The 26,504-nt window shown below is 39.1% G+C and overlaps 1 protein-coding gene across 1 annotated transcript in view; it reads right to left on the bottom strand.

Moving 5' to 3' along the window:
• Positions 1 to 26,504, bottom strand: part of LOC122802737 (periodic tryptophan protein 2 homolog) — a 723,301-nt gene that overhangs the window by 135,540 nt on the left and 561,257 nt on the right. The window contains exons 17-18 of the mRNA XM_044072502.1: positions 20,291 to 20,356; positions 3,037 to 3,255 (exon numbers count right to left, since the gene is read on the bottom strand). Coding sequence (XP_043928437.1) covers positions 3,037 to 3,255; positions 20,291 to 20,356 — 285 coding nt within the window. The remainder of the gene's footprint in view (positions 1 to 3,036; positions 3,256 to 20,290; positions 20,357 to 26,504) is intronic.

Genomic DNA, 26,504 nt, shown 5'->3' with positions numbered 1-26,504 from the left:
ATCCCTGCAAAGACAGGATCCTCAGGGTATGACTCTTTACAGGAAAATTACAAATTCCTGTCATTTTCCAAAAATAGGATACTCAAATGTTTTAAGACTCTATGACAACTGATGACTTGGACAGGAATGGAGAGATACTTTTCTTTCTGAACACCTCAGATACTTGCCTGTGCTAGTGTGTGTGTGTGTGTGTGTGTGTGTGTGTGTGTGTGTGTGTGTGTGTGTGTGGAGGGGTGGAGGTTTAGGAATCTGGATGGACCATCATTAATCCCAAAGGATGAAATGTAAAAGGATTGTGCACTGAGCTTGGCAGGATGGAGTGGTAAAGAACAATCCTCTACCACGTGAAAACAACTGGTGAGAAAGGACTTCTGGCAACAATTAGGTCATCTGACACCAGGCACTAAAAAGCCTTTAAAATCCAGATTGGGTATGGGGGCAACTGCAAGGTAATACACATAGGTATGATATTATAAGTAAGGGAAAACAAGGCCACTATCAAAGAGATGGTCCTGCAGGGCTAGATTTCAACCTGTTAGAAATTAGGTTCAGAATAAAGACTGTACCTATACACAGAAAAAGAGGTGATGGGTACCTGCTGTGGAGTCTCTGCTCAGCTTGATGTTCGTGATGCCAAAACACACTACAAGTACTATGCTCTTAGCACCTCATACTTGAAAATGAAGGAGGAACAGATAGTTCAAAAGCTATCAAAAGCTACCAAGACCACAGTGGTCTTGGAAGATGAACCAAGCTTCTACCTGGTTTATAAGTGCCATAAATTGTGTTTGGCCATATAAAACCCAGTGTCCTTTCTAGAAATTCGGGCCTATTTGTAGCAAGTGGCCTCCATCATTATAAAGTACTGCAAAACAATTTAAACAGATTGTGGCCGCTTCTGAAAGGTCATTAAATATGATGGTTACTGTGAATATTGGGTGAAGATGAATGCTGCCAGCCTAGCCAGATATAATTGTGCAGATAATTCTGTCATTTGTAAATATAAATGTTGAAATACAGGCTTGTTTTCTTAAATGAAAGAATATGCTGTGAAATGCTGAACTTCAAAAAAATGTAACAACATTGCCCTCTGCTATAAAGAAAGCTAAGACAAGCATTTTGTGTCTGTCCTTTGAAGTTAAAGATTCGGAGTCATTCCGTCTGGGCTAGCACATTCTTTCTATTGTTTTAACCAAGAGTTAGATTGCTAGATTTAAACATGTAAATGTATTTTTATTGCTCTGGTTTCTGCCTAGGTGTAAAAGAATGTAGATTCAGTTTCTGTTGGCCTGGGAACCCCAAGAAGGGTGAAGAATGATGTAATGTTTATCAGAACAGTAATTTCAATTTAAACAGACAGAATCAGAAGGCATTAAGCATTTTTCTCTTGACCTTCCAACTCACAGCACTGTCTTGCGCATATGTAAGTTATCTTAGACTTGTGTTTTCTTTTAGAAATAGCTAGGAACTAGAAAGATTAGACTAAGTGTTTTCCTGTGATGTCAGAACTGTGCTACTGAATTATTTTAAGTATTTCTGTGTGATCTCTGAACTCTTGACTAGCACTGTGTAGTAGATTATTTATTATTAAATATTTTAAAACCTTTTAACTGTGGCTGGATTGTGTAGAGATAAGTTAAGCTCTAACAGCACATTGTATGTATACAAGGATTCTGTACCAAGTCACTCTAATAAGCCTTGACTGTTTAGTTATACTACCAATTGGATAATAACATTGCACAGTAATAATTGGACACCCTTTTATGGGCTTTTGAGTAGCTGATAAGTATTAGCTGGGTGGTGGCAGGGATTTCTACCGTACAGTCTGGGTAAAAGGGGCACAGCTGGAGAACCTGTGCCAGCCTTCCCCAGAAGTGTCTGTGTGGTTGTGTAAACTCTTATCTCAAAGTGTGTGTGTGTTAGCTACTTGGGCAGGGACACGAAGCACTGGTTGGACAGAGAAGGTACTGGAGATTTTAGCTTGCCCAGCTGGCTGAGATCTGGACCCTATAGCTGTTCCAGTGGGGAGTCTTATTGGGGACCTGGAGAGCAAGGGAGCGACCAGCCCCAGACTGACTGTGATCTCTGTGTGCTCTTAAGGGAAATTGCACTTTACTGTGTGCATTGGTTATCCTTTCCTCATATATCAGACACCCTCTCTGGAGTTAGTGGTGAGGATTGAGGCTCCTTGATTGCTGGGCCAGGGCATGGGCATCACATTTGTGTTTGGCAACGGTGGGATATCCACATCACATAGTAATTAGTTGGCAAATACTAAATGGCTTGTAGTGGTGTGGGGTAGAGTGAATCCTGTAGCTTGTGTACAGCGAGCTTTGAAGGTGTTTTTGTATTCTAAAACAGCCACACAGTGAATACTCAGAGTTTGGATCACAATTGTTTTATTTCTTATTTTTTCTGACAACTACAAAAACATTTAACATAGAGACGCTGTTTTAGGCACTGAACATGGGAGCCTCTCTATGACGTACAATGAGACTAAAAGCTAAACTGTATGAGCAGCAAAAAAGAACTGATGGGCTCAAGAGCCATGTGTGCTCTCCTAGTACTGAAGTGACATCACCAAAGTGTATGCATGAAGGGTGCACACAAGCCCCCTGTCATGACAACTTCAGGGAAAAAAATGACCAAACTGAAGGCTAATTAAAGATAATCACAGCCCCACTAAGGAGGGTACTTATGTTAGATTAGCATATATTTTTTAAACAAACACTGATAAGATCATCTTTCTGCACAACTTCTGTGATCACTAGTCTGACAGGGGTGAATACAGTACCTACTGCCAAGCATTACACTACTCTCTCAATCATCTCTCATGCCAAGCAACTGCAGTTTGTTTTAGGAGTGCATGGGGGAGAAAGAAAAACATGGAAAATGATCTTAGAAAATGTATATGATTAGGGTTCATGCATTTATAGTAATTACCACTGTTTTCTACATTCTTAATGTAACTGTGCAAGTACACCTAAGCATACAGCAACACGCTAAAGAAGAAAAACTAAAGAGAAAATTTCTTACTTTCACTCTGCGGAACATTTTCAAGGACTTCCTGAATCAACTTCTTCTCATTTAATCGAAAAGCCAAGACAATGGCTGCAGTGTATTGCTTCTGATGTAGTACTCGATGTATACTGCTTGGTGTAATGTCCATATCAAGTTCAAATGGGTCAAAAATGAGGCCACTGTCCAAGGAGTATATAAGAAGGCCCTCAGTTGTTGTTGCTGCCCAGCTTCGCCCTACAAAAAAAAAATCATTAAAAACAAAAACAAAAAATGCAAATAATTAGTTTAGTCAGGCAGCTATGACTTTAAAATGTATCTTGTCATGTACACATCATCAGTTCAACTCCACTGTTGCTATAATACACCAGAAAAGGAAGAAACAGAAAGAGAGAAATCAATGCAGATGTGGATCTTTACAGGCAAACATGATTCTTATCATCTGCATCCCACAAATCCTGAAAGGTGGAATGATGCATCTGGAGCACTGAAGAAATGTGAAACTTCGCAATTCCACATACTGAACAACTTTGGTAAATAAGGTGACTTATTTTAAAAGAACAGAGCTAAGGTTGCCTTCGAATTTTTTTTCAACATCTGCCTTCAATTATACTTGTGTGCTGATCACACACCTAAATAAAGATAAGCCTTTCAACAGCATCCTTTGGTAATGCGATGCACTGTTTCTCTAATTAAAATGGTAGACACAATCCATCACTGCAACTTCCTGGAATAAATAAAACTGTTCTCTTTAAGCCATCAACACAGATTTAACATACAATGAAAATGAATCAACTAGAAGTTTTCTCAAGTTTTATTCAAGATGATGGGTCAAAAAGTGGACCCTTAAAAATATGTGATAAAAATAATCCACACACCCCAACTTATCACACTTCTCAGCTTTTGCAAATGGCAATATTTGGACTAGACTTATTCTATACAGCTTTTATTTCAAACCACTTCATGAATATGCCAGAACACACATCTAAATCCAACCTTTTCTTCAGACAGAAATAGGATTTCACACTTCTGGCACAAAAGCAACAGAAATACATTTACTCTATTTTTAATAAGGCAAAGCTCTCAAAATGGCAAAATGAAAATATATGCCAATAATTCTGAACAGCATCAAAGCAATGAGTATGTGTTTAATGAGACAATTGTAACACATTTAAGTTTTGCAAATAATAAATATTTTTACTTGAAACTTCAAAAACATAATTTTTTTTCAGACTTAAGCAACACATTACAACATATACAATTTCACTTATTTTTCATTTGCCTGCTTCCTGTCATTAAACAGAAGACATCCAACAAAGTATTGTTTACGTCACCTTCTTCAGTTGATATTTAGAAAACACAGATATTTACAGTTGTTTTACTCGCATCAATCTGCTATGCAATCTGATACAACGATTCACATTAATCAAACATTAAGTAACATTAGCAGTTATTCTAGATGTGATGCCTGTTTTTGCATACTGCCAAAATAATTCCACAAAGGCCATTAAGGAAACAGTATCTAACACATTTTTTTTTTCTGACTGAGCACTTTCATTCTTTTATTTAACTAGAACTTCATCAAAATTAAAAACCATGTACAAACCATGTCACATAATCCCGTGATGCAATCCAACCAATGATACTAACTCAGGATCCTGCTAATTTTCTTAAAGAGGTAGTATATCTAACAATCATTAAAAAGAGACAATGTGTATTAAAATATACAAAATGTGATCTGATGGTTTAATTTATGTTATCACCTGCCTCAGACAGACTTGAAAAACTTAAAATGTGAAATATTTGTACTTCTACAATAACATTAATGTCATCACACAGCCTTTGTGCAAAAAGAAAACATTTAATGTTTATGGATCCGTTGAGACCAGGTGGTTTGTCAGCACAAAGCCCTATTTGCCAACTAGTCTCACGGCATTCCAGTTGGACATTGTAGTCACCAACAAAGTCATTTATGCTTACTGAAGTAAGCTGAAATGAGAAATCCTTACTGGAAAATGAGCGTAGAATATCAACTGACATACAGAACTCCTTTGGCACATACAAGTGCAGCAGGTTTAAGCAGGGCCAATTTATAACAAACAGATGATGGCACTGAATTTTCGCCTTTGGGCTGGAGCCAGGTAAAACTGCAATTCATAAGGGGTGGTTTTTACCTGGCAGTTTGTGATTCATGCCCATATTTTTATATACGGAAAACTGCAAGAAAGCTGTCCAGAAGAATTTATGAACATTATTTGGCTATCAAGAAGAAAGATACTGTTAATGCCGAAGCCAAACATTCACTTACATGTGCAAATTTCAGAAAATACCAGTCTTTTTTGTGCTTGACTCAGTAAACATGAATGACTTTGTTGGCAAATACAATGTCCAACTGGAATGCCATGAGTCTAGTTGGCAAATAGGGCTTTGTGCTGACAAACCACCTGGTCTCAATGGATCCATAAACATTAAATGTTTTCTTTTTGCACAAAGGTTGTACTATTATAGAAATACTAATATTTCATAATTGAAGTTTTTAAAGTTTATTTGAGACAGATGACATATATCATAAATTAAACCATCAGATCACATTTTGTATTTTAATACACACTGTGTCTTTTTAATGATTGTTAGATACAATATCTCTACGGAAATTAGCAAGATCCTGAGTTAGTATCACTGGTTGGATTGAATCATGTGATTATATGACACTGTTTTTAAACTCCAGTTTGGACATGGTTTTAACTCTGATGAAGTTCTAGTTACATAAAAGAATGAAAGCGTTCAGTCAGTAAAAACCTGTGTTGGAGACTGTTTCCTTACTGGCGTTTGTGTCATTATTTTGGCAGTTTCTTGTAGTTTTTAAATTCTAAACCGCTTTAGTCATTTTTGCTGTTTTTGCATACATTTCTTTACTAATTAATTTATTGGGTTCTGTGTCTTATTTATTATTTTTTTTCATCTTGCCATTTTAAGAAGCTGAGAAGTCCTGCACTAATGAATATTTAGCTGTTACTCATTAAAAGCCAAAATATCAACAACCCATTACACACTTCGAATTATGACTGATTTAGGAGCACATTCCTGGAATTATTTTTTCTTCCTGCTCTTAATTGTTCAGTTTGATATATCACACTATAAGTGGGAGCAGACAGTTCCATCTTAAGTTATGTTGTTCAATATTTGTAAGACTTCCCCCCCTTGGTTTAGTTTAATTGCTAAAGCTAACATAAATGCAGATATTTCGGTACTTTAGGTAATACTAGCTACAATGATTACTTTCTCAGTTGTGTGTAGCTCGTACACAACTGCAATTGGTAAATGCATTCTGTGCAGCTACTTCTGAATTAGGGTCCAGTGTTGCTTTAATAGTTTCTGTCTGAATCGGCTTACTAACATTTCCATATGTGAAAAAAATGTGTGTATGACAAAGAATTGTATTCACAACTGGAACAGACTCAAGCCCTTACTGATCACTTTTTCATATGCTTTATTAAACACAAGAGAAACAAAAAAGTAGGTATATCCGACACTTAATTGTGATACATGACAAACATCAAGGAAAGCAGTGATCGCATCAAACTAGATGACAGATACAGGCATGTTAACCATAACAACTACAATATTATAACAGATAAGAGCTAGTAAAGCAGAAGCCAAATACAAAGAACACTAAACATTTACTATCAGAATTAACCTTAATAAACTGAGGCCACCCTTGAAACAAAACAAGGAGCTGGAATTATAGGCCTACAATCTACTGAGAGTCCAACGGCTCTGTTATTAATGTCTACAGATAATCACTCGGCACAGAGAAAGAATCCACAGAAATTACCACTTTCTTCCCCATAAACTTCATGGGCTCCCCAGACAGAAGTTTCCTTTAAATATCAGCCATCTAGTTGAACTGATGCAGTGTGTGTGTGTGTGTGTGTGTGTGTGTGTGTGTGTGTGTGTGTGTGTGTGTGTGTGTGTGTGTATACCTCCATGGACATCTACAGCACTCATTACTTGTAAGCAATTCTCATACTCAACTTCAGAGATTTGGGCAACAAAGAAAAAAAAGCACAAGGAACCTGCACACCCAATACATCAAATATAACATTTGATAAAAAGCAAAATAATTCCTGAAATAACAAACCATCCCAGAATGAAAAGCACAGTAATCCCAGAATCAGTGAGGCACATATACCCTTAACTTAACCAGCCCATAACCAAAGCATGTCAGATAGTGAATAAATCCTTTTGCTGTATAACTTCAGGGGACTGGCAGCCTTGATGTAAAAGTAAAACAAGTTTTTTTTTTTTTCCAAAAAATGCACAAGTGACACATTTAGGTTTCCTAACACTAGTTATAAATAACAGGGTCACTGTGGGGGTGTCACCGAGATTCACTTAGGAAAACAATGAACATAACCCCAATGTAGCTTTCTTAATGCTGCCAGTGAGTGCCAAATATAGTCCTGGGGGTCTCAGAAGCTTTATAATTTTCTTCACCCCTGACACATTTAATGAATTGTGCCATGGGAGGTGCAGATTTTGCATCCAACAAGAAAACAATGACTATCCTAGAATGTATATCCTTCTTAGGAATTTCTAGAAAAAAACTACTGCTCAGGCCCTATTTTTTTTAGGAGATGAAAAGTGACAAGAACCCACTGACCCTCCACACATTGTGCCAAATCAGAGATCCATGTAACTCTCCTGTGTTCCCATTCAGGATCTCTTTATGTGGTACTTCATCAAGCCTGTAGGGATGATAACCCCAAAGAGAAATGGCTGCTCCTCATATATCAGAACACGTCATTGTCTCAGCTAATTCCTTAAAGGCTAAAAAAAGACTACTGCATATATGTCATTACCTGAGATGTTTGAGAAAAGTACTACCCACTGTTGCATGGAGAATATAAGTTAAAAATTTACCACCCAACCTGACCCAGTGGAGCATACTTTGGGATTAAAATGTCAGGTCTTCTACCAGATTACTAAATGGCAAACACATCTTCAAACATTCAAATGACCAAGTGGATGCCCATAGGATGGGCTTCTTCACTGTAGCAACTTCAAGTATCTTTTTATTAACAGTTTTACCCTTTTATAACTGTGCAATTTTTAATCAAACAACTTTTTAACAGGCACAATATATCTTTTTTTCCAGCATCTGCAAGCAAATGATCAAATACTATCAGAACCTGCACATCCTACAACCAGTTATTACATTTCCATAACCACCACCCCACTGTTTACATCAAAGCACTGTACTGATCTTTTCCAATCTTTTTAAACTAAAAACTTCACAGTCACCCCATGTTTTCAGTTACATCTTTTTAGCTGTCACTGGCTCCTTAAATGATGTTATTCCCTTCATCAAAAACTCCCTTTTCATCTATTTCAGTTCTTAGCTCTAGCTATTCTAATCCTGGAACTTAAGCTATGACAGCCACTTAATGTATTTACTTTTGTTCCTTCTACCCAAATATAACCTTCTCTTTTTGCTTCTCTTGCTCTTTTATTAATGCCTCCAGGTCTTCCTCAGAAGCCTTACTTCTACTCTTCCATCTGCACATTAATTTGCATATATTTGTATATTATTACCTTTTTTATTTTTAGCCAAAATCATTCTTAGACCTAACAACTCATGCCTTGGCTTCCCTCCTATTGCTGTATACCCCAGAATGCATAGCTGTACACTTTACCTGGTATTTTTGCCAAACACTCATTGTAATGAGATTTTCTTCCTTACTAGAACCTTTTCTGATCCATCACATTTCAAATATATATGCTTTCAATTTCCAACCTTTCTCTCTTGACATCTGCAGCATTTATGTATGTATGTTTGGGAACATAATACTTACTTCTGATGAAGTATAAAAATATATATCTGTCTGGACACTACCATTGATATATTCAAAAAATTCTGGACTTCACTGCATATCATGGAATCAAACAGATCTGCATCCAAGTCCCTCAGCTTACTGCACTCTAACAAATTTTCCCATTCTCACATTACCTTATCCACCACTGTCCTATTTATTAGGTCACATTATATAGTCTATGTATTACCTTTTTTGTGGTCAGGGCTTCTCCCCTTGCCCCAGTTAAAAATACCACTAATCAGTGTGCTTTTTCATACTTCTGACACCAATTTCGTCTATTAAGCTATTAATTTTCTTTGTCTAAGTCCGTCACATTAATCTAGTCCACATTTGCATTTTGATTTCTTCCCAGTTGTTTATTTTTTCTCTAATCCATTAAATATGGGCATACCCTATGAGCAAAAGTTCCTTCTCACAATATTTCCCAAAAGTATCATCAATGGAAAGCCATTCCTTCATGCTATGGCATTCGCCTAAAAGATACTATGACAATTTCTAGGATAGGAATACTTTCTTGAGTAATAGACATTTCCATATTGCTCATACAACTTCATTTGATTCAGACACCATAATTTCAATTGAACTGCATTAAAATACCCAAAGAAGTCTGATATCTCATGTTCCCCATACTCCATGGGTTTGGGGGTTAGCATAATAGTTAAGATGTTTACCGCACAGACACAAGCTACAGGGTTTGATTATCACCTAGGAAAGGGAAACTGGCTAGGCTTAAAATGGCCCATGAGGGCAGCTAGCTTAGCACTGAACTAATGATATATTACTACTTTTTCCTAGGGTATCGTGAGTTTTCTTCTCTTCCCACAGAAAGTTCTGCAACTGTTTCTTAAGGCTCTCAAAAATCTATCTGTAGAGGTTAATTAAAAAAAAAAAAGCCTGGCCTGACCTGAAGTACCAATAACAAAAGAAAGATCAGTTGTGTAATCTTACCATAACCATAGATGTCCCTCTCTTCCATGTTGCAATATTCTCAATTGTGGGATCCTCTGCCTCAGCCAACCTGAACATCTGGCTCCTATGCAAAAACTTATGCCTGGTTGCTACCAGGTGCGTGGGACATCACACACAGGGCCATAAATGTGACATCTGCATGCACAGACCTCAGAATTGACTGCCCAGTCGGATAACAGTTTAAGGACAAAAGGAATGATGCCAGCCAGCCAGACAGGGAAAATGTCATGAAGGGGGATAGGAGGTAGGGCAGGAATACTGCAATATGGAAGAGAAGGACATCTATGGTTATGGTAAGATTTTACACAACTAATCTATGTCCTTCTATTCTCATGTTGCAGTAGTCTCACATTTGGGAGAGTACCACAGCTCAAGCAGAAGAAAGGGTGGAGAAAGAGGTAGCAGTCACCAGGAAACTGTGGAGGATGGCCCTTGCAAATCCTGCTCTGGAGATACTGTCAAACTTATAATGCTTGGTGAAGGTATGAACAGAGGACCATGTAACTGCTTCTAGTATAGTGGCCGTATCCAAGCCTTTAAGGGAGGCCACTGCTCTACTAGTGTGTGCTAGGGTAAGTCTTTGTCATGAAAAGACTAACAGAAGGTAATAGTTTGCATATCCAGGAAGATATTGTCTATTTGGATACAGCTTTCCCCAGGGCCCTGGGGTGGAAGCATACATCTGATTGGACCTTCTAATGCTCTTAGTCTTGTCCAGATAAAATCTTAGTTGCCTGTGGACATCAAGGGAATGGAGCACTCTCTCACTGTCATTTTGTGGTGAAGGGAAAAAGACGGGTAAGCGAACAGACTGGTTGAGGGACAGTTCATTGACCACTTTGGGCATGAAGGAGAGGTTGGTACGAAGAGTTACCCTGTCTTTGTGGAAAATGTGCAGGGAGGGGAGGTCATGAGACCTTGCAGTTCAGAGACTCTCCTGGCTGAAGTAAGGGCTACTAACAGGACAGCTTTCCAGGTACACATCTGTAGAGAGGTACAGGCTGCTGGTTCAAATGGGGCAGTGGTTAGTTTCTCTAGTACGTAGTTCAAGTCCCATGGGGGGACTGGCTTTCTAGATGGTCTGATGTGGAGAATCCCTTTCAGAAATAGTTTGACCTCCAACCTGGAAAGAAGACGTGAAGCCATAAGTAAGCAGGCTGAAATGGCAGACAAGTGGACTTTCACTGAAGAGTATGAAAGTTCTGATTTTAGAAGCTCACACACATAGGCTAAGACTAGAGGAGCATCTGCTTGGAAGGGGTCCAGTTGCCTTTGAAGTCACCAACTGGAGAACTTTTTCCATTTTGAAATGTAGGATGATCTGATCGTAGGTTTTCTGGCCTCCTGCAGGATAGATAGCATATCCTCTGAATAAAGGTGTCTGAAAGGGATCAGGAGTTTATCACCCACATGGTTAGGTTGAGGGTGTTCAGGTGTGGATGAATGAGGGATTCCATTTATTATGTGAGCAGGTCCACCTTGTGAGGCAACTTGTGGTGATTGCCCTTAGCAAGAGAGAGAAGAAAAGGGAACCTATGCTGCCTTGGCCAATAAGGGGGTCACCAGCAAGATTTTTGGCTTGTCTTTCTGGATTTTCAGCAGGACTTTCTGAATGAGCAGGAAGGGAGGGAGGCATAAAGGAACAGCCCCTTCCAAGAAATCGAAAAGGCATCCACTCTCCATGCTAGTGGGGAGGGATTCTGGAGAAGAATAGCTGACGTCTGTTCTGAGGGGAGGCAAACAGGTCTATCTGTGGTGTGTCCCATTGGTGGACAATGTCTAAGAACACATCTCTGTGTAACATCCACTCGTGATGTTGAGAGAAAGATCTGTTGAGGGCATATGCCAGACGGTTGCCTTGAGATGGAATGTAGACCACCTGCAGTATGACACTGTACTGGGAAGCAGGTAGAGAGAGGAAGGTGATTTAGGCAGTCACTCATTGTTGGATCTATCTAGAAAGGGCTATCTGGGGGTGGGTTGTGAGGAGGCAGTCCTGGGGGAAAAAGTTTTCCTAGACCCTTTCCTGTCTTTTGAGGAAGAGGAGGATGAAGGAGCAGGGGCCCTCCTGACAAAGGTGGGTTTAGCAGGGTAGTTTCTGTAGAACTTTGGAACTGGTGAGACCAATAAATGTTTAAGGTCCTGAAGTTCTTTGCTTTTTTCATAGCGGCTTTTAAATAGCTCTGTGGACTGTTTGCCAAACAGGAATTTATTGTCAAGGGGTGCATCCAGGATTTTGTTTTTAAAATCATCAGGGAGGGGTTGTAGACTAAGCCAGGAATACCTGAGCAGTACAGAAGCTGAAGTAGCAGATCTGGCTGAAGCCTCAGCAACATCATAGCTGGACTTTATAGAGTGTCTGGCAACTTGTGCTGCTAAGGAGAGCTTAGATGCAACCTGTGGTTTGGTAGGTGAAACAGACAAGGAAGAAAGCAATGAAGTTGCCTGGGAGACCAAGTCTAGGGCATATTTAAACATGCGAGTCTGAACGTAAATCGCCCTAAAGACCAAGGTGGAAGAAGTGTAAATCATTTTTCCCGGTCTGTCCATGAAGTTTATTGTCCTTGTTGGATGGCAGAAGGGATGAGGAGGGGATATGACTGGATTGTTTATCTGGAGCCACTGCAATGACAGCTGGGTCTGCCACAGGTGGCTTAATGAGACTCTTGTGGTGACAAGGGACTTTGTAAAACCTGTCAGGTCTCTTGGGGGCTGGAGGCTGTGATTCAGGGGTCTTGGCTGCTGAAGCTAATGCATCCAGGTAGGCTGGAACCACAGACGGGATAGTAGAGGGAGACAGGGACTCCATTTGTAGGAGTTTGAAGTGCCTCTTTTGCACCTCAGTCATCTGAGTGGCATCCCACTTGAAGTACACCCTCATTTTGGAGATGGTTTCCCCAAAAGTAATGTCTTCAGGTGGGAGTCTCCTTCCAGGGAATCCTCATCTGGGGAGCAGTACTCCAGAGGGGAATCTAGCTGGGAAGTGTATGTGAGGGATTCATCGGAAGAGGAATCTTCCTCCGGAATGTGTGCTGAAGGGATGCAGGTAGCTGAAGCTGGCCTAGGGCTGACAGTAGGCAAGGCTGGAGCAAGTGAAGCTGTGGGCCTGAGGGCCATAAAGGCCTGAACCAAGGACTGGGAAAATGTTTGCCAGTCTGTCTGGTCTTCAGTAGAGTAAGATAAAAGAATTGTTTTTTGTTTTTTCTTTAGAGGGGTTGATTTGCGATTGTTTGTGAAGGAGAAGGCCTAGGATTGGGCATCAGGCCTGTGGGTGAGGGGCTCTGTTCCGACAACTTAAGAGGCCATCTGGTTAAAGCTGTTTCCCCCTTGACATTGTCCAGAGCCAATGTCGGCATAACCTCCGTGGATGTGCCTACTGGAGATTCTAGGGCAGCTTCCAACAAGGTACCCGCTGAAGTTACCAGTTCATCCAGACATCCTTCAGCCCCTAGACCGGTAGCCGGTGGGATGTCTGATAGAGGTACAGCTGCAGTAGGCCTTGAAACCTTAGCTTGCTTTTTAAGCGGATCCACCATGATGGCCAATTCGGGCTCCATGCCTAGGGCTAAACACTTAAAATTGTTGGTTTTCCACAAATAGTTTCAGGGCTGCCAGACAACTGTGTAGGGTTTTTGGAATGAATGACTGAAAAATGCTACAAGTCTTACGGTCATGGGGTTGGCCTAAGCAAAATAGACAAAATTTATGGGAATCCTTGTGCGGAATCTGGTGACTACACTTACATTTCCCCTTTCTAAATGACATCGGCTATAAAAAGAGAGCAACAGCAATCAAAGCCCAAGCAAAATAAAGAGAAATCCCCAATGGGGTACTTATCTGAAGACGTCTTGTTTAGCATGGAGTGGTGAGCATGCTGACGTTCAACTGCAGCAGAGAAGGTCAGAGGTCTGTGCATGCAGACGTCACATTTATGGCCCTGCGTGTGACATCTCACACACCTGGCAGCAACCAGGCTTAAGCTTTTGCATAGGAGCCAGACATTTGGGTCACCTGAGGTGGAGGATCCCACAAGTGAGAATACTGCAACATGAGAAAAGAAGGACATACATTCATACTGATAGAGATGTATGGTTGAAATCCAACAGCTTCAATTTTCATTTCTGCAATTTTAGTCTCATCTTTTCAAATACATGCTAACAGGAAAGGCCTCCTGACTGGGCTACTGAATCTGCCAGACACCCTCTAAATTATTTTATTTTTACATGACCCCATAAACAGCAGCATCCTTCTTTAAAAGTGTTGACTTGGGTGAAAACTGTCACTGCCTTTTGTTTTTGCCCATTTTACTGTTTAACTAGAGTAAAAGCCAAATGCCTGCAGGAGTCTATATAGGTTGTCTATATCCTTCAACAGCTGCAGTGAACACATCATCTACAAATAATGATACACTTTCTTGTTACCCTTCTGATCCCTCTATATCTGATCAGAACAATAAGTCAAAGGCAAAGAGTTTACTGCAAAATGAAAAGTGAACACTGGGCAACACTGTCTACTTCCCTCTAACTCCAATGACACAAAGCTGGGCTGCTACAGTGGATGTAAAAAGTTTACACAGCCCTGTTAAAATGCCAGGTTTTTGTGATATAAAAAATGAGACCACAATAAATTATGTCAAAACTTTTCCCACCTTTATAATGTGACCTATAACCTATACAATTCAATTGAAAAACAAACAAATCTGTTAGGGGAAAATCTAAAAAAATAAAAAATGTACAATATGCTGGTTGCACAAGTGTGCACACCCTTAAACTAATACTTTCTTGGAGTACCTTTTGATTTAATTACAGCATTCAGTCTTCTTGGCTACACACCTGCCATCAATTAAAGAGACTCTGATTAACCCCAAATAAAGTTCAGCTATCCTAGTAGGATTTTCCTGACATTTACTCAGTTGCCTGCTACAGCAAAAGCCATGGTTCGCAGACAGCTTACAAAGCATCAAAGGGATCTCATTGTTGAAAGGCATCAGTCAGGAGAAGGGAACAAAAAAATATCCACAGCATTGGATATACCATGAAACACAGTGAAGACAGTAATCAAAAATTGGAGAAAACATGGGACAACAGTGACACTGCAAAGAACTGGACGTCTCTCCAAAACTGATGAAAAGACAAAACAAAAACTGGTCAGGGAGGCTGCCAAGAGACCTACAGCAACACTGAAGGAGCTGCAGTAATTTCTGGCAAGTACTGGTCGTGTACTATATGTGACAACAATCTCCCATATTCTCCATATGTCTGGACTATGAGGTAGGGTTGCAAGACGGAAGCCTTTTCTTACACAGAAAAACATCCAGGCCCGGCTAAAATTTGCAAAACAATACATCAAGTCTCCTAAAAGCATGTGGGAAAATGTGTTATGGTTTGATGAGACCAAGGTTGAACTTTTTAGCCACAATTCCAAAAGGTACGTTTGGTGCAAAAACAACACCTCGCATCACCAAAAGAACACCATCCCCTCGGTGAAGCATGGTGGTGGCAGTATCATGCTTTGGGGTTGCTTTTCTTCAGCAGGAACTGGGGCTTTAGTCAAGTTGGAGGGAATTATGAACAGTTCCAAATACCAGTCACTTTTGGCCTAAAACCTTCAGGAGTCTGCTAGAAAGATGAAGATTAAGATGAATTTCACCTTTCAACACAACAATGACCCCAAGCATACATCTAAATCAACAAAAGAATGGCTTCACCAGAAGAAGATGAAAGTTTTGGAATGGCCCAGCCAGAGCCCAGACCTAAATCCAATAGAAAATCTGCGGGGTGACCTGAAGATGGCTGTGCACAGCAGATGCCATCGTCATCAGACAGATTTGGAAGAAGAGTGGTAAAATATTGCCAAGTCAAGATCTGCCATGCTGATAAGACTCCTACCCAAGAAGACTGAATGCTGTAATTAAATCAAAAGGTGCTTCAACAAAGTATTTGTTGTGTGTGCACACCCTTAAATTAAATATTACTTTAAGGGTATGCACACTTATGCAAGCATATTGTACATTTTTTATTTTTTATATTTTTCTCCTAACAGATTTGTTTTTCAATTGAATTGTACAAGCTGTAGGTCACATTAAAGGTGGGAAAAGTTTTTAAATGATTTATTGTGGTCTAATTTTTGATATCACAAAAACCTGGCATTTTAACAGGGGTGTGCAAATTATGTATATCCACTGTATTTTAACCTCGACTTTCAGTTCTTTATACATTCTCATCAACAGATCACAAAAGCTTCATGGAACCTCCACCTTTCAAGGCATTGTGTCTAAAAAAGCACCATCCACCATATCATATAACTTTTCAGCAGTCAAGCTCATTAAATGTTGTCTTTTCTCCCACAATAAAAGTATCGTCAGAATGTTGTCATGTTTGCCATTCCCCCATATAGCCACACTGATCAGCATCAATAATTTCAGGGAAAGCAATGTGCATGCTGTCTCTTCCATCAGTATCACTAGGAACACATTTCTCATTATTGTTTAAAACAAAAAAACAATCCCTGCAGCTCCAAATTTATTTTGGGAGTTTCTGAGAGGCGCAGGTGGGGGGAGCATTAACTTTTGTCAAGTTACCACATACTCTTCATAGAAACAAGATCAAAATAATCAAGATCCAGAATAGGCATTGATAGGGTAGATGTCCCTGTGGCAAATGTTCATTAATACAGAAATAAAATCAGATGACCCTGCATTTGCTGTAGCACAAACTGCTGCAGATGAGATGGCTGAAGTTCTCCCTGACTACTGCTCTAGAAAATGGTCAAGATTTCTGAGGGAGAAGGACAGTATGAAGGGATATGCACTTCACTGATGCCCTCCAGTAAAACCCCTGAGAACAAGCATTTGGGTGTGCCGTAGTAATGTCAACTATGGAGGCTGACTTACAGTAATCGCTCATATATAATTCTCCTCTTCCCAGTCCTAATACTCTTATCGTCATCCAATAAAAACAACTTCTTCTTTACCTCTTGCAATCGCTCTCTCTCTACCAGTTTTATGATCCATTAACTTAAATATTCCTCTTATTGTTTATATTTTCTTAAACCATCTCAATGGGACACTTATTTCATTGCAAATACTTTTTCACATTAAGCTATTTCCCCATTATTTGTATATACTATACTGCAACTATCTTGTGTTGTTTTTTTTACTATTCTTGTATTTTACCTCTATTGTATTACTATGACATTACATGTGTCCCTGGGTGTGACTCAAGAAGTCCATGTGGATCAGTGCTCTAACCTAGTCAATGCATACAGCACTAAAAGATTTTCAATGTTCTAAGAAAGTTTGAAGATTTCAAGCACAGCAAACAAGGAGAGAGTGCATTAGGCCTACATGAAAAAATCTCCTAACTTCTCTTGGATGATGGCTGCAGTTCTCAGCTCCAGCCTCTTCATCCCAAAATCCAAGAATGACAGGGAGTCAGGAGAAGTAAACTGGACAAAAGTGGAAAAGGGACTGATGTTCATGCAGAATGCAAGCAAAATGAATGATAAAGAAACCATGACAAATTCGGTTGTGCCTCTGGTTTCTGGTACCTCTGATGGACTGCAAAGACTACACAGGAATTCATCACTAGATGCATGGTTCTACGGGGGTGGGCATTAAAAGATGGCATCTCAGAAGCAGGAAGTGGAGAATTTAGATGCTTACAGTTCACAATAACAGCACCTTTAATGACACATTTCATGGGAAGGAAGAGGAATCTTCTGTCCAAAGAGGAAATCATGAGTCTAAAAGTCTTTTCAAAAAAATTATCTATTGGGGAGGCTAGAAGAAGTTTCACTGTCCTTGTCTGCCTCCAATGCAAGGAACTTAACATTCTCAAAATCCACATTCGAGCGGTTTGAGAAAAGGAGGGAGACCTTTCTGTTAAGTTCAAACAGGGGTGGCCTACATATACTCCCCAAAGCAAAGGCAGGAAGTGAGGAAAAAATGATTTGGGCGTTGGGAGATGATCCCCTAAGAGTGAAAGGAAAACAAATGGCAGTGGTTGTGTCACGTCATAAGATGTCTTGAAAAGGGTCCTGTTATGACATGAAACTGTATTCCATATTGATGCACTGGATTTCGTTTAGATTAACATTTCAGTACACTGAGCTTCATATGGTCAAGACCATATGATCGACATTCTGAAACAGAGAAAAAGAGACTAATAAAAACAGTGATTTTGCAGGGGGGGGTGCTAAGCTCCCCTCCAACCCCTCACACCCCCTGCTAATTATGTATACCGACTCTGTGATCACACTACAAAGGCAATTTTCCTTATCCCCACTGTACCACAATCTCAGTACAAACAGTTTGATGTTTCAGAATATTGATCATATGGCCTTGTAAGAATTGATAGGGCTGTAGAATACAGTGAACTGGAAATAACTCAAGCAAACAAGAATGTGGCTGGAATGAATGTCTTTATCTATTAATTACCTACAACAGTGTCGAACAGGAGCTAGTCTCTCCTTTACCTGCCAAATCTTCTTGTACCTTTCAGAATAAAAGTCTGCATACAATGTAGTTCAGTTAAGAATGTTTTATTATGTACAGTGGAGGTAGAGGTCAATAATATTAGGATCAAATCTTAAAGTTTCCAATAGCAGTGCTGATAAGCTGAAACAGACTCAATTATAATGTCCTAGCTTCAGCACTCATACTATTTGCAAATTCTGTACTCAGAATGTTACATCTTACTGTTTCCAATAACAGTGCTGATAAACTGAATTACTATGTCCGTAGATTCTGCACTCATTATACTCAGAATTATTCCTTTCCTCCTGAATAATATAAATAATATTCTGGAATGCTGGATATTTGCCCTGACTTCTGCACTCATTCTCGAGTATCTGTACCAAACTTCTGAGGACTGCAATGCAATGACTTTCTGTAGGGCAGTCCGAATGAATTAAATGACTCACTTCTGTGTTTGAAGTCTCTCTCCTAATAATACCAAATCCATGCAACTTTCCTACAAATTCTACATGTCTTTTTAACCTTGGTACACAAGCCTATTTGTACATAATGTACTGCATATTCTGTTAGCACATTTTAACCTTACTAGTATTCATACATAATGTACTGCATATTCTGTTAGCACATTTTAACCTTACTAGTATTCCTGACAGAAGGTTACTGAAACATTCCTTTCTATTGAATCTGCATGTAAAATGAAGATGTATGCCTGTCTTAATATGGCTGCATTTCTAGGCCTATGCAAAGATAATACTACATTTATGTCTACCAAACTACAGTTAAGTGAAACAGTCTTACAGTCTCAATCATATGAAGTTTAATTTTCTGAAAAGTCCATCTTCTAAACTAGACCCAGGTGGACTCACATACCATACGCCAAGCAGGGATCTTCCATCACGTAATGTAAATATACTCAATGTGATGGAAAGGACTGTGGGTTGTCCTGACAAGGAAGGAGCCATGGAAGTCTCCTCAGCTTTGGTCTCACAGCCTCCATCCACCCACAGGAGGGATGAGAGGAACAGACTCCTCAAAGTCAAAGTTTCACCACGAAGTCTTGGTTTGGGGGTGGGGGGGTCAAGGGCTTGTTCTAAGCAAGCCAGTCACAGTCTTTTTTGGATGCTTAAACATGAACAGGCTCACACTAGAATCTAGTAATTTCCACCCAGCTGCTCAGATGTGGTCTCTCAGACTCCACGTGGCATCATCAACCAATGACAGACATAATCCTGATCTCTTTCAAGCAGAGAGAATGAGAACAGACTGTTCAAAGGGATGGATATAGATGAAGGAGGTGATGGCTTATGCATGGCCTCCTGATCCCTCACGAAGTCCTCTCACTCTTGCCCACAATTGTGCAAAAGACCCTCTCCTTGTTGATTCCCACACTGGACTCCCTCCAATGCCATCTTATGAGAGGTTAATTGGATTGTTAGTCTCTTTTCACCTTCTTCAGAAAGTGAGGATGAAGAGATTACACTTGTGACACACCTTCACATTGTGCCCTTCTTCCAGACAATAAAAAATGCCAGTGTAGAATGCAATCACTTTTTTCTAAGATCAGGCCTACAGAGTAAGAAATCCCAGTAACTACCCCCTGCAGAGGGTCTTGGAACTCAGACTCAGGTTCTGCAAAAATTAGGTGTTCAAGTAATCCCATCGGCACTAAATATTTATTTGTTAAATTGTGACTGCTGATAGTTTCCCCTCGCAGCAAAGCATACCTCAGCCCTCTCACCCTTGCTTTCTATCTTCCTGGGTATGGCAACAGTTATGGAAGAACAGGCTTAGGATAACAGGTCATCACACCAGTGAATCCATTGACATTATGCATGTGAGGAACAGTCTGTAGACCCTGTCAGCAGCACCCAAATGCACACAAAAAATTTAGAATTAGAACTACAAAACTAGTTTAAAAACACCATCTTGAGGGAGAAATGTGAACGCCTACCTGTGGGAGAAAAGCGAAGACAAGACACTCGGATCTCTGGCTTGAAATGTCGAGAACTCATGTCACCTAATTAAAAAAAAAAAGAAAAAGCACAATGTCAGTACAAGTGTACAGATGGTATAGAATCTGCAAGTATTCACACATCTTAATGGAAATAGTGATAAACTCACATAAAATACTACATAACAAAAAGTGAAAAAGAAATCGTACAATCAAAAGGGGGTAACAGCTGTGTAAACTTTCCAAATATGTAGTTTAACTACTGCAATTCAGCCCACTACATTTTCAGGCTAATTTACTATTTATTTCTTGCGTTTATAGTCTGGGAGTAATCCTTGATGACACAAGAACACTTGAGAGTCAGGTCTCAGCTGTCAATCTTTTTTTTTTTTTTTTTACATTTGAACAATAAAGCCTTTACCAGCAGCTTGATTCCACCAATGGATTTTCCAAATGTGATTCCTGCTCTGGTAGTGTTCTGTCATGATTATTACAATACCCTATACATTCAAAGACCGAATGTAAATCACAAACCTAAGAAAAACAAAAAGGGCCAAAACTGTAGCAAATATAAAATTCACCAACTAGGATTTTGTCCGATACTTTTTTCCAGGGGTATAGTCAGGATTTCTGGAAATGTAAAAACGTTTCATGGTATAGCCACTACAGTTACTGTAGCCCTCCAACCCTCATCTTGGAAAGTGGATTATTTCAGACAGCATACCTTTTCAGCAGTGAACAGTAGAAAAGAGTTCCTGGCAACTGAGAACAGCAAAGCAGGAATGAACACCTCCATCTTAGTGAGTAACTAATTACACATACTCACTTTTACTTACATTTACTCATTCCTCAGGCAAATGAGCAGTGCTTGACAAATTACATTTAATGTTAGCCGTCCAGTCACTGGTATGACAGCATCAGAAGCAAAGATGATTACAGACAATTGGGCACATGTGCAGCAAAGTAAAAGACAATCTGGTGAAGAGGATTTCGGGCAGACAGGAAGAAGGCAAAAAGAAGTGGAGGGGTCCAGCAAAGAAGTGGATGGATTGTGCGAGAGAAGACCTGCGACAGTCAGGCATGACTGTCAAAAAGGGTAGGAGACTGGCACTGAATCAAGACAGATGCTGACAGTTGACATGACACCCTGAACCCATGGAGAAAATGGGTAAAAGGAGGAGGAGGAGGATGTCAGTGACCTGTACTGGCCAGTTTGGCTTTATTATATCTTCAGTATGAGCCTCTGATGAGTAGAATTGGAAGAAGTGCAAGGAAGCCCTTGTTTAATTGGATGAAGGAAGAGATGGTTAAGGTTGATTGGTGAAGTGTTCATGAATAGAAAATCTTTACTTGGATGTTCTCTTGAAAAGTGAAAATGTGTGTGTGTGGTATGCCTTGTTTATAAGAAGTCCCTTAAATCCCTGCAGAAATGTTCTGCTACCAAATTCTGATGACTGCAGATGTATGCCTACACCGATGGCTAAGTGTCAATGCTACCTGGCTACTCTGTAGCTTCTACAAGAGTAGGTAGAGTGCCTCACTACTTGATGATACACAAGGGCCCATGAATTGAGAAATGACTCTACAACCTGAGGGGTACAAATAAAAACAATAAACACATTTGCATTTGTAGCTTTATTAAATCATCAGAGTGTAAACGGTAACATATCTTGCATTCATTAACAGAAAACAAACCACAGTAACAGTTTCCACTGATACTGTCATGCAGTCCACATACTTTTTCTTTTTAGCACTTTTCATGCAACACAAGCATTACATAAATTGTTCAGTTCCTGCTTCCCCCCTAAACCAAACTCCTTGTCCTTAGCATTACTGTTTTATTTTAATATTTACTGTCTATAGGTACATAAACAGTAATCATTATTTAAAATTAATAAAATGAACTCACTCATTTCTATTAATGTCAATTAACACAACCAAAACAACCTAATACATTATAACAATTAAAAAAAAAGTACATTGGTATTTACAAAACTGTTTGCAACTAGGTACATATTTACAATAACACATTAACATTATTTTGTATGCATTGTTCCCACAAATTCAATTTCTTTCTGGAAAATGTACACACCTCACCTCCAGTTATTTTATTCCCTCTACAATATTACATACTTCAGTTACAGGCTCCAGCCTTGCCCTTTGCCTGGATACAAGATAATATTATCAACATAAAGAACAGCACTATGATGTCTACAGTATCACTGCCATTTCTGTCTACATTACTCCCTGTATGAGTTCTCCTAGCACATCAACCACAAACATTTCTCAGGTACAATGTTCTGTAACAGTGCAGACCTGCCCTACTTCACTGACTAAGATTTTTATAAAATGGATCTCTTTATATAATACTACTTCTATGATGAAGAAGAGAGAAGGACATTACCATGGCCTTCTTTCATCTAGATATTTAGCACAACACCGCCCACTGATCTCAGGCTATTACTCTGGTGATTTTCCTATCCTTTATGTAGGACCATTTAACTTGGGCATGAGCTTGAGAAACTGGAATAAAGGGACTAAGGTTCTTACTGACCATTTTCATCTGTATTAAGTGTTATTCATGAATTCCATATACCTACTACTTTCACAAGCAGTGATGTAATTTTGGTTATCTGATGTAGTTTTTAGCTTAGAGATGAAAGTGTTTAATGTTATATATTACTTCCTATAATACTACTGATCTGAATAGGATATTAGTTGCTGCCTATGTTTATGTATCATATTTGTAATTTATGTTGACTTTTAGGGAAATGTTTAATGGGTAATTAGGAATCTTTCTTTACTGCTCACCATATAAACACAGGTACAGTATTATTCTTTTTAACATGAAAATGAACTTGACACCTACTGGCTTACAGCCCCTTGTTTTGTTACTGGCAACATACACTGAGCACGGTTTGTAGACTTTCAATCGCCACACTCTCTCTCTCCTATTTCTAGATAAAATATTTGATTGGCTCGGTGATCACATACCATTGGATGAACCATTTCCCTCAGTAACTGGTCCTCAGTTAGCTCCCCTCTTTGCATATTATTTCCCACTGGCCATTTCTGTAACTGTACTCCATTCCATTGGTCAGACGATTCTGTGTGCATCCCCCCTGGTGCCATTCCTCAGCAGTCTATTGTTAAGCAACACATTTAAAAGCTGGGTTTGCACCAAAAATGTTTAGATCTGAGAAAGTCTTGCAATAAAGAAAGTGCTCATATTCTGGACTGAATAAATGCCATCTTCCAATGGACTCTCTCGACTCTCATCTCTTAATTGCTTTTTTAACAGCAACTAAAAATAACATTTGCTGTATCCTTTGCTTTACTTGATAATTAGGTACATGTTCCACTTTAAATCATGACATAACAAGAGAAGGGTGTGATTGTTCACCCTTGCTGACTAAGTAATTATACTTGTGACATGCAATACACTAAACTTAAAAGGCTTTGCAATATATGTTCTGTATTTACTATGTGTTAACACTGTTTCCTACTTCGGCACCAATTAATGTGTATATTTTTTTCTGTATCTATGTCCTTGTTGGAGCTTTTCTCCCCAGGCCTCCACTGAAAATGTGCTCTTTTAGGCCCAGTGGACTTTCCCAGCAAACAAATGCAATAAATAAATAAATAAAATAAGAACTTTGGATCATATATATCCTAGCTCAAAATAATACTTTCCATAGTTATAACCAACTGTTCCCCTAACAATTCAATCAAGACACGTTGTAGAGAATTTTTAAAATCTGCCAACTAGTTACATTCCTCATAATCATGCTCACAATTATATTTCTCTTCCCTACCATGTATCCCCCTTATTAACTTTATTATTCTAGCAGAGAATACAAATGCTACCATCACTCTACTAATAATTCATCTGCATCAAGACCTACCCAATAACTTACAGTCTGCTTCCCTCTGGCTCATTATTTTTCTATTAATGCTGTCAAATGTTTGCCTTCCCTCCAAAAATTTACACTAATCCGTATACATATCAACTATGGCAACACCGTTCCCATTCTCTTAGCTAGTATAGACATGAATACTTTATAATCATGGGTACAATTGAAATGGGTCTACATGGGGCTAGATTTGAAAGGTCTTTACCTTCTTTGGGTAATACAGCCACCACACCTTTCTTCAAAGACACTGGTCCTCCCCCTTTAAAAATGTTAAGCAAAACCTTTCAGTTTTTCATAAATTTCTTCCCTCCTAACTTCCAAATTTCAAGATGAAACCCCTCTGTTACAGACTTCTCTCTTGACTATATAGAACTATTTTACATTATCTCTTCCCATCTTAAATAATAACTGATGAGGTATATCTTCTGTGACGACCCTCCACTGGACCAGTAATCAAAGAGCCTCAATCCTCACCACTGGCAGCAGTGGGGGATGTTTACTGAGAGGATGACAAGTATACACACACAGTATTTCCAGATGCATCAAGTGCAATTTACCTTAAGAGCACACAGAGACCACAGTCAGTCCAAGGGTGGTTCCTCTACCTTTCTCCAGATCCCCAATAAGACTCCCCACTGGCACAGCTATAGAGCTGACATCTTAGTCGAGTGGCCAAGCCAAGACCTCCAGCACCCTCTCTGTCTAACCAGTGCTTCGTGTCCCTGCCCAAGTAGCTGACACACACACACACACACACACACACACACACACACACACACACACACACACACACACTCTGAGATTTGATTTACACACACACACACACACACACACACACACACACACATCCAGGAAAGGCTGGCTCAGGTCTACTAGCTATGCCCCCCTCTGCCCAGACTACAAAGTAGTTTTTACTGCCACCAGTCTCTCCTGGCAGCTACTTTAAGGCACTTTAGAAAGGGTGTCCAATCTTACTGTGTGATATTACTATTAATATAAATTGTAGTTTGACCAAGAGCAAAACTATTTAGGAGTGGCCTACACAGTGTCACCAAATAAATATGTAAGTACTCTTAAAACTTAAATATCTCTACACAGATCAGCCACATTGAAAGGTTTAAATACATTTAATGATAAATAATAAAAGAACAAGGTAATACTAAATATATATTCACAGTGACATCGGTGGTCAAAACCACAGGAAATATTTAAAACAACATTGCTGGACAGTCTCAAATAAAGAAAAAAAACATCTAAACTAAGCTTTACTATATTCCTGACTGTATCTAAGAGAATTACTATACCCTAAAAACTTACTTCATTAGAGCAAGGCAGACGTGGTAACGGTTCTTGTCGGGTCCAAGATGGAATACAGAATGCTCTGTCTCAATAATAGACTTCTCAAATTAATATCTCAAATATTATTTCTAAGATAGCTTGCAGAATTACATAATTTCTTGTCATCTGACTGCTAGTTCCCAGGCCCATACAACCACTGATGAAGCTGGCAGTATTTAGCATGTACCTGTAAAAATATACAGACAAGGGCTTCTGCTCAGAACTCTGGCAGATGCTGGAAGTCATAAAACAATTGTATTCCTTCATGTTTTCCAGACTAGTAATTCATTCATCCTAAAGACAATACAGAAAGTTTCCTAGTACAGACATTGTGTCTCTTGCTAGATTGAAAACTCAAAGATACCATTGTTTATGGCCTAGCCATAAAGTAATTTAATTTCAGTTTTTCTTCTAAAATTTACTAGACTGAGGGTAACCTCCTATATCCCAGTTTCCACTGTTAAAATATACACATTTTTAAATAGTTACAACAGTGCATGTACATTTCTGCTCTTTTCCAGTAGAACACACTGTGGATCCATTTTAAACGCAAGCATTTTACAAACACCTTTTCACCACATACATGTCTGTACAACCAGTTTGATGTACATGACATACATTTCTAATACATCTGTAGCACAAGCATCTTACACAAATCACTTTGATATTCACCGACATATAATTATTTACCTTTGATAAAATTAGGTCTTCCATAAATATTTCAGTTTATGTATTTTTTTGGTTTCCCCATTCTTCTGCTTTATAAAAATGTTCATAAAATTTCCAAAATATCTCTAATACTGCTATAGGATTTCTGGTTGTTCTTGTCATTGGATCCCTGACTTTGCATACAACTCCGACTTTCTGATGCCTAAATTGTTGTGGTTTCCCACTAGTTTTTAAAAACAGTTGCTCATATACCTCTCAACTGTCCAGATTTTGACAGAATGTCCAGATTTCTC

Source organism: Protopterus annectens, chromosome 5.part0, assembly GCF_019279795.1.
Source record: "Protopterus annectens isolate FY-2018-M chromosome 5.part0, PAN1.0, whole genome shotgun sequence".
Classification (NCBI taxonomy): Eukaryota; Metazoa; Chordata; order Ceratodontiformes; family Protopteridae; genus Protopterus; species Protopterus annectens.
The sequence above is the reverse complement of the archived record's forward strand: the minus strand, read 5'-3'. Positions and strand labels throughout refer to the sequence as shown.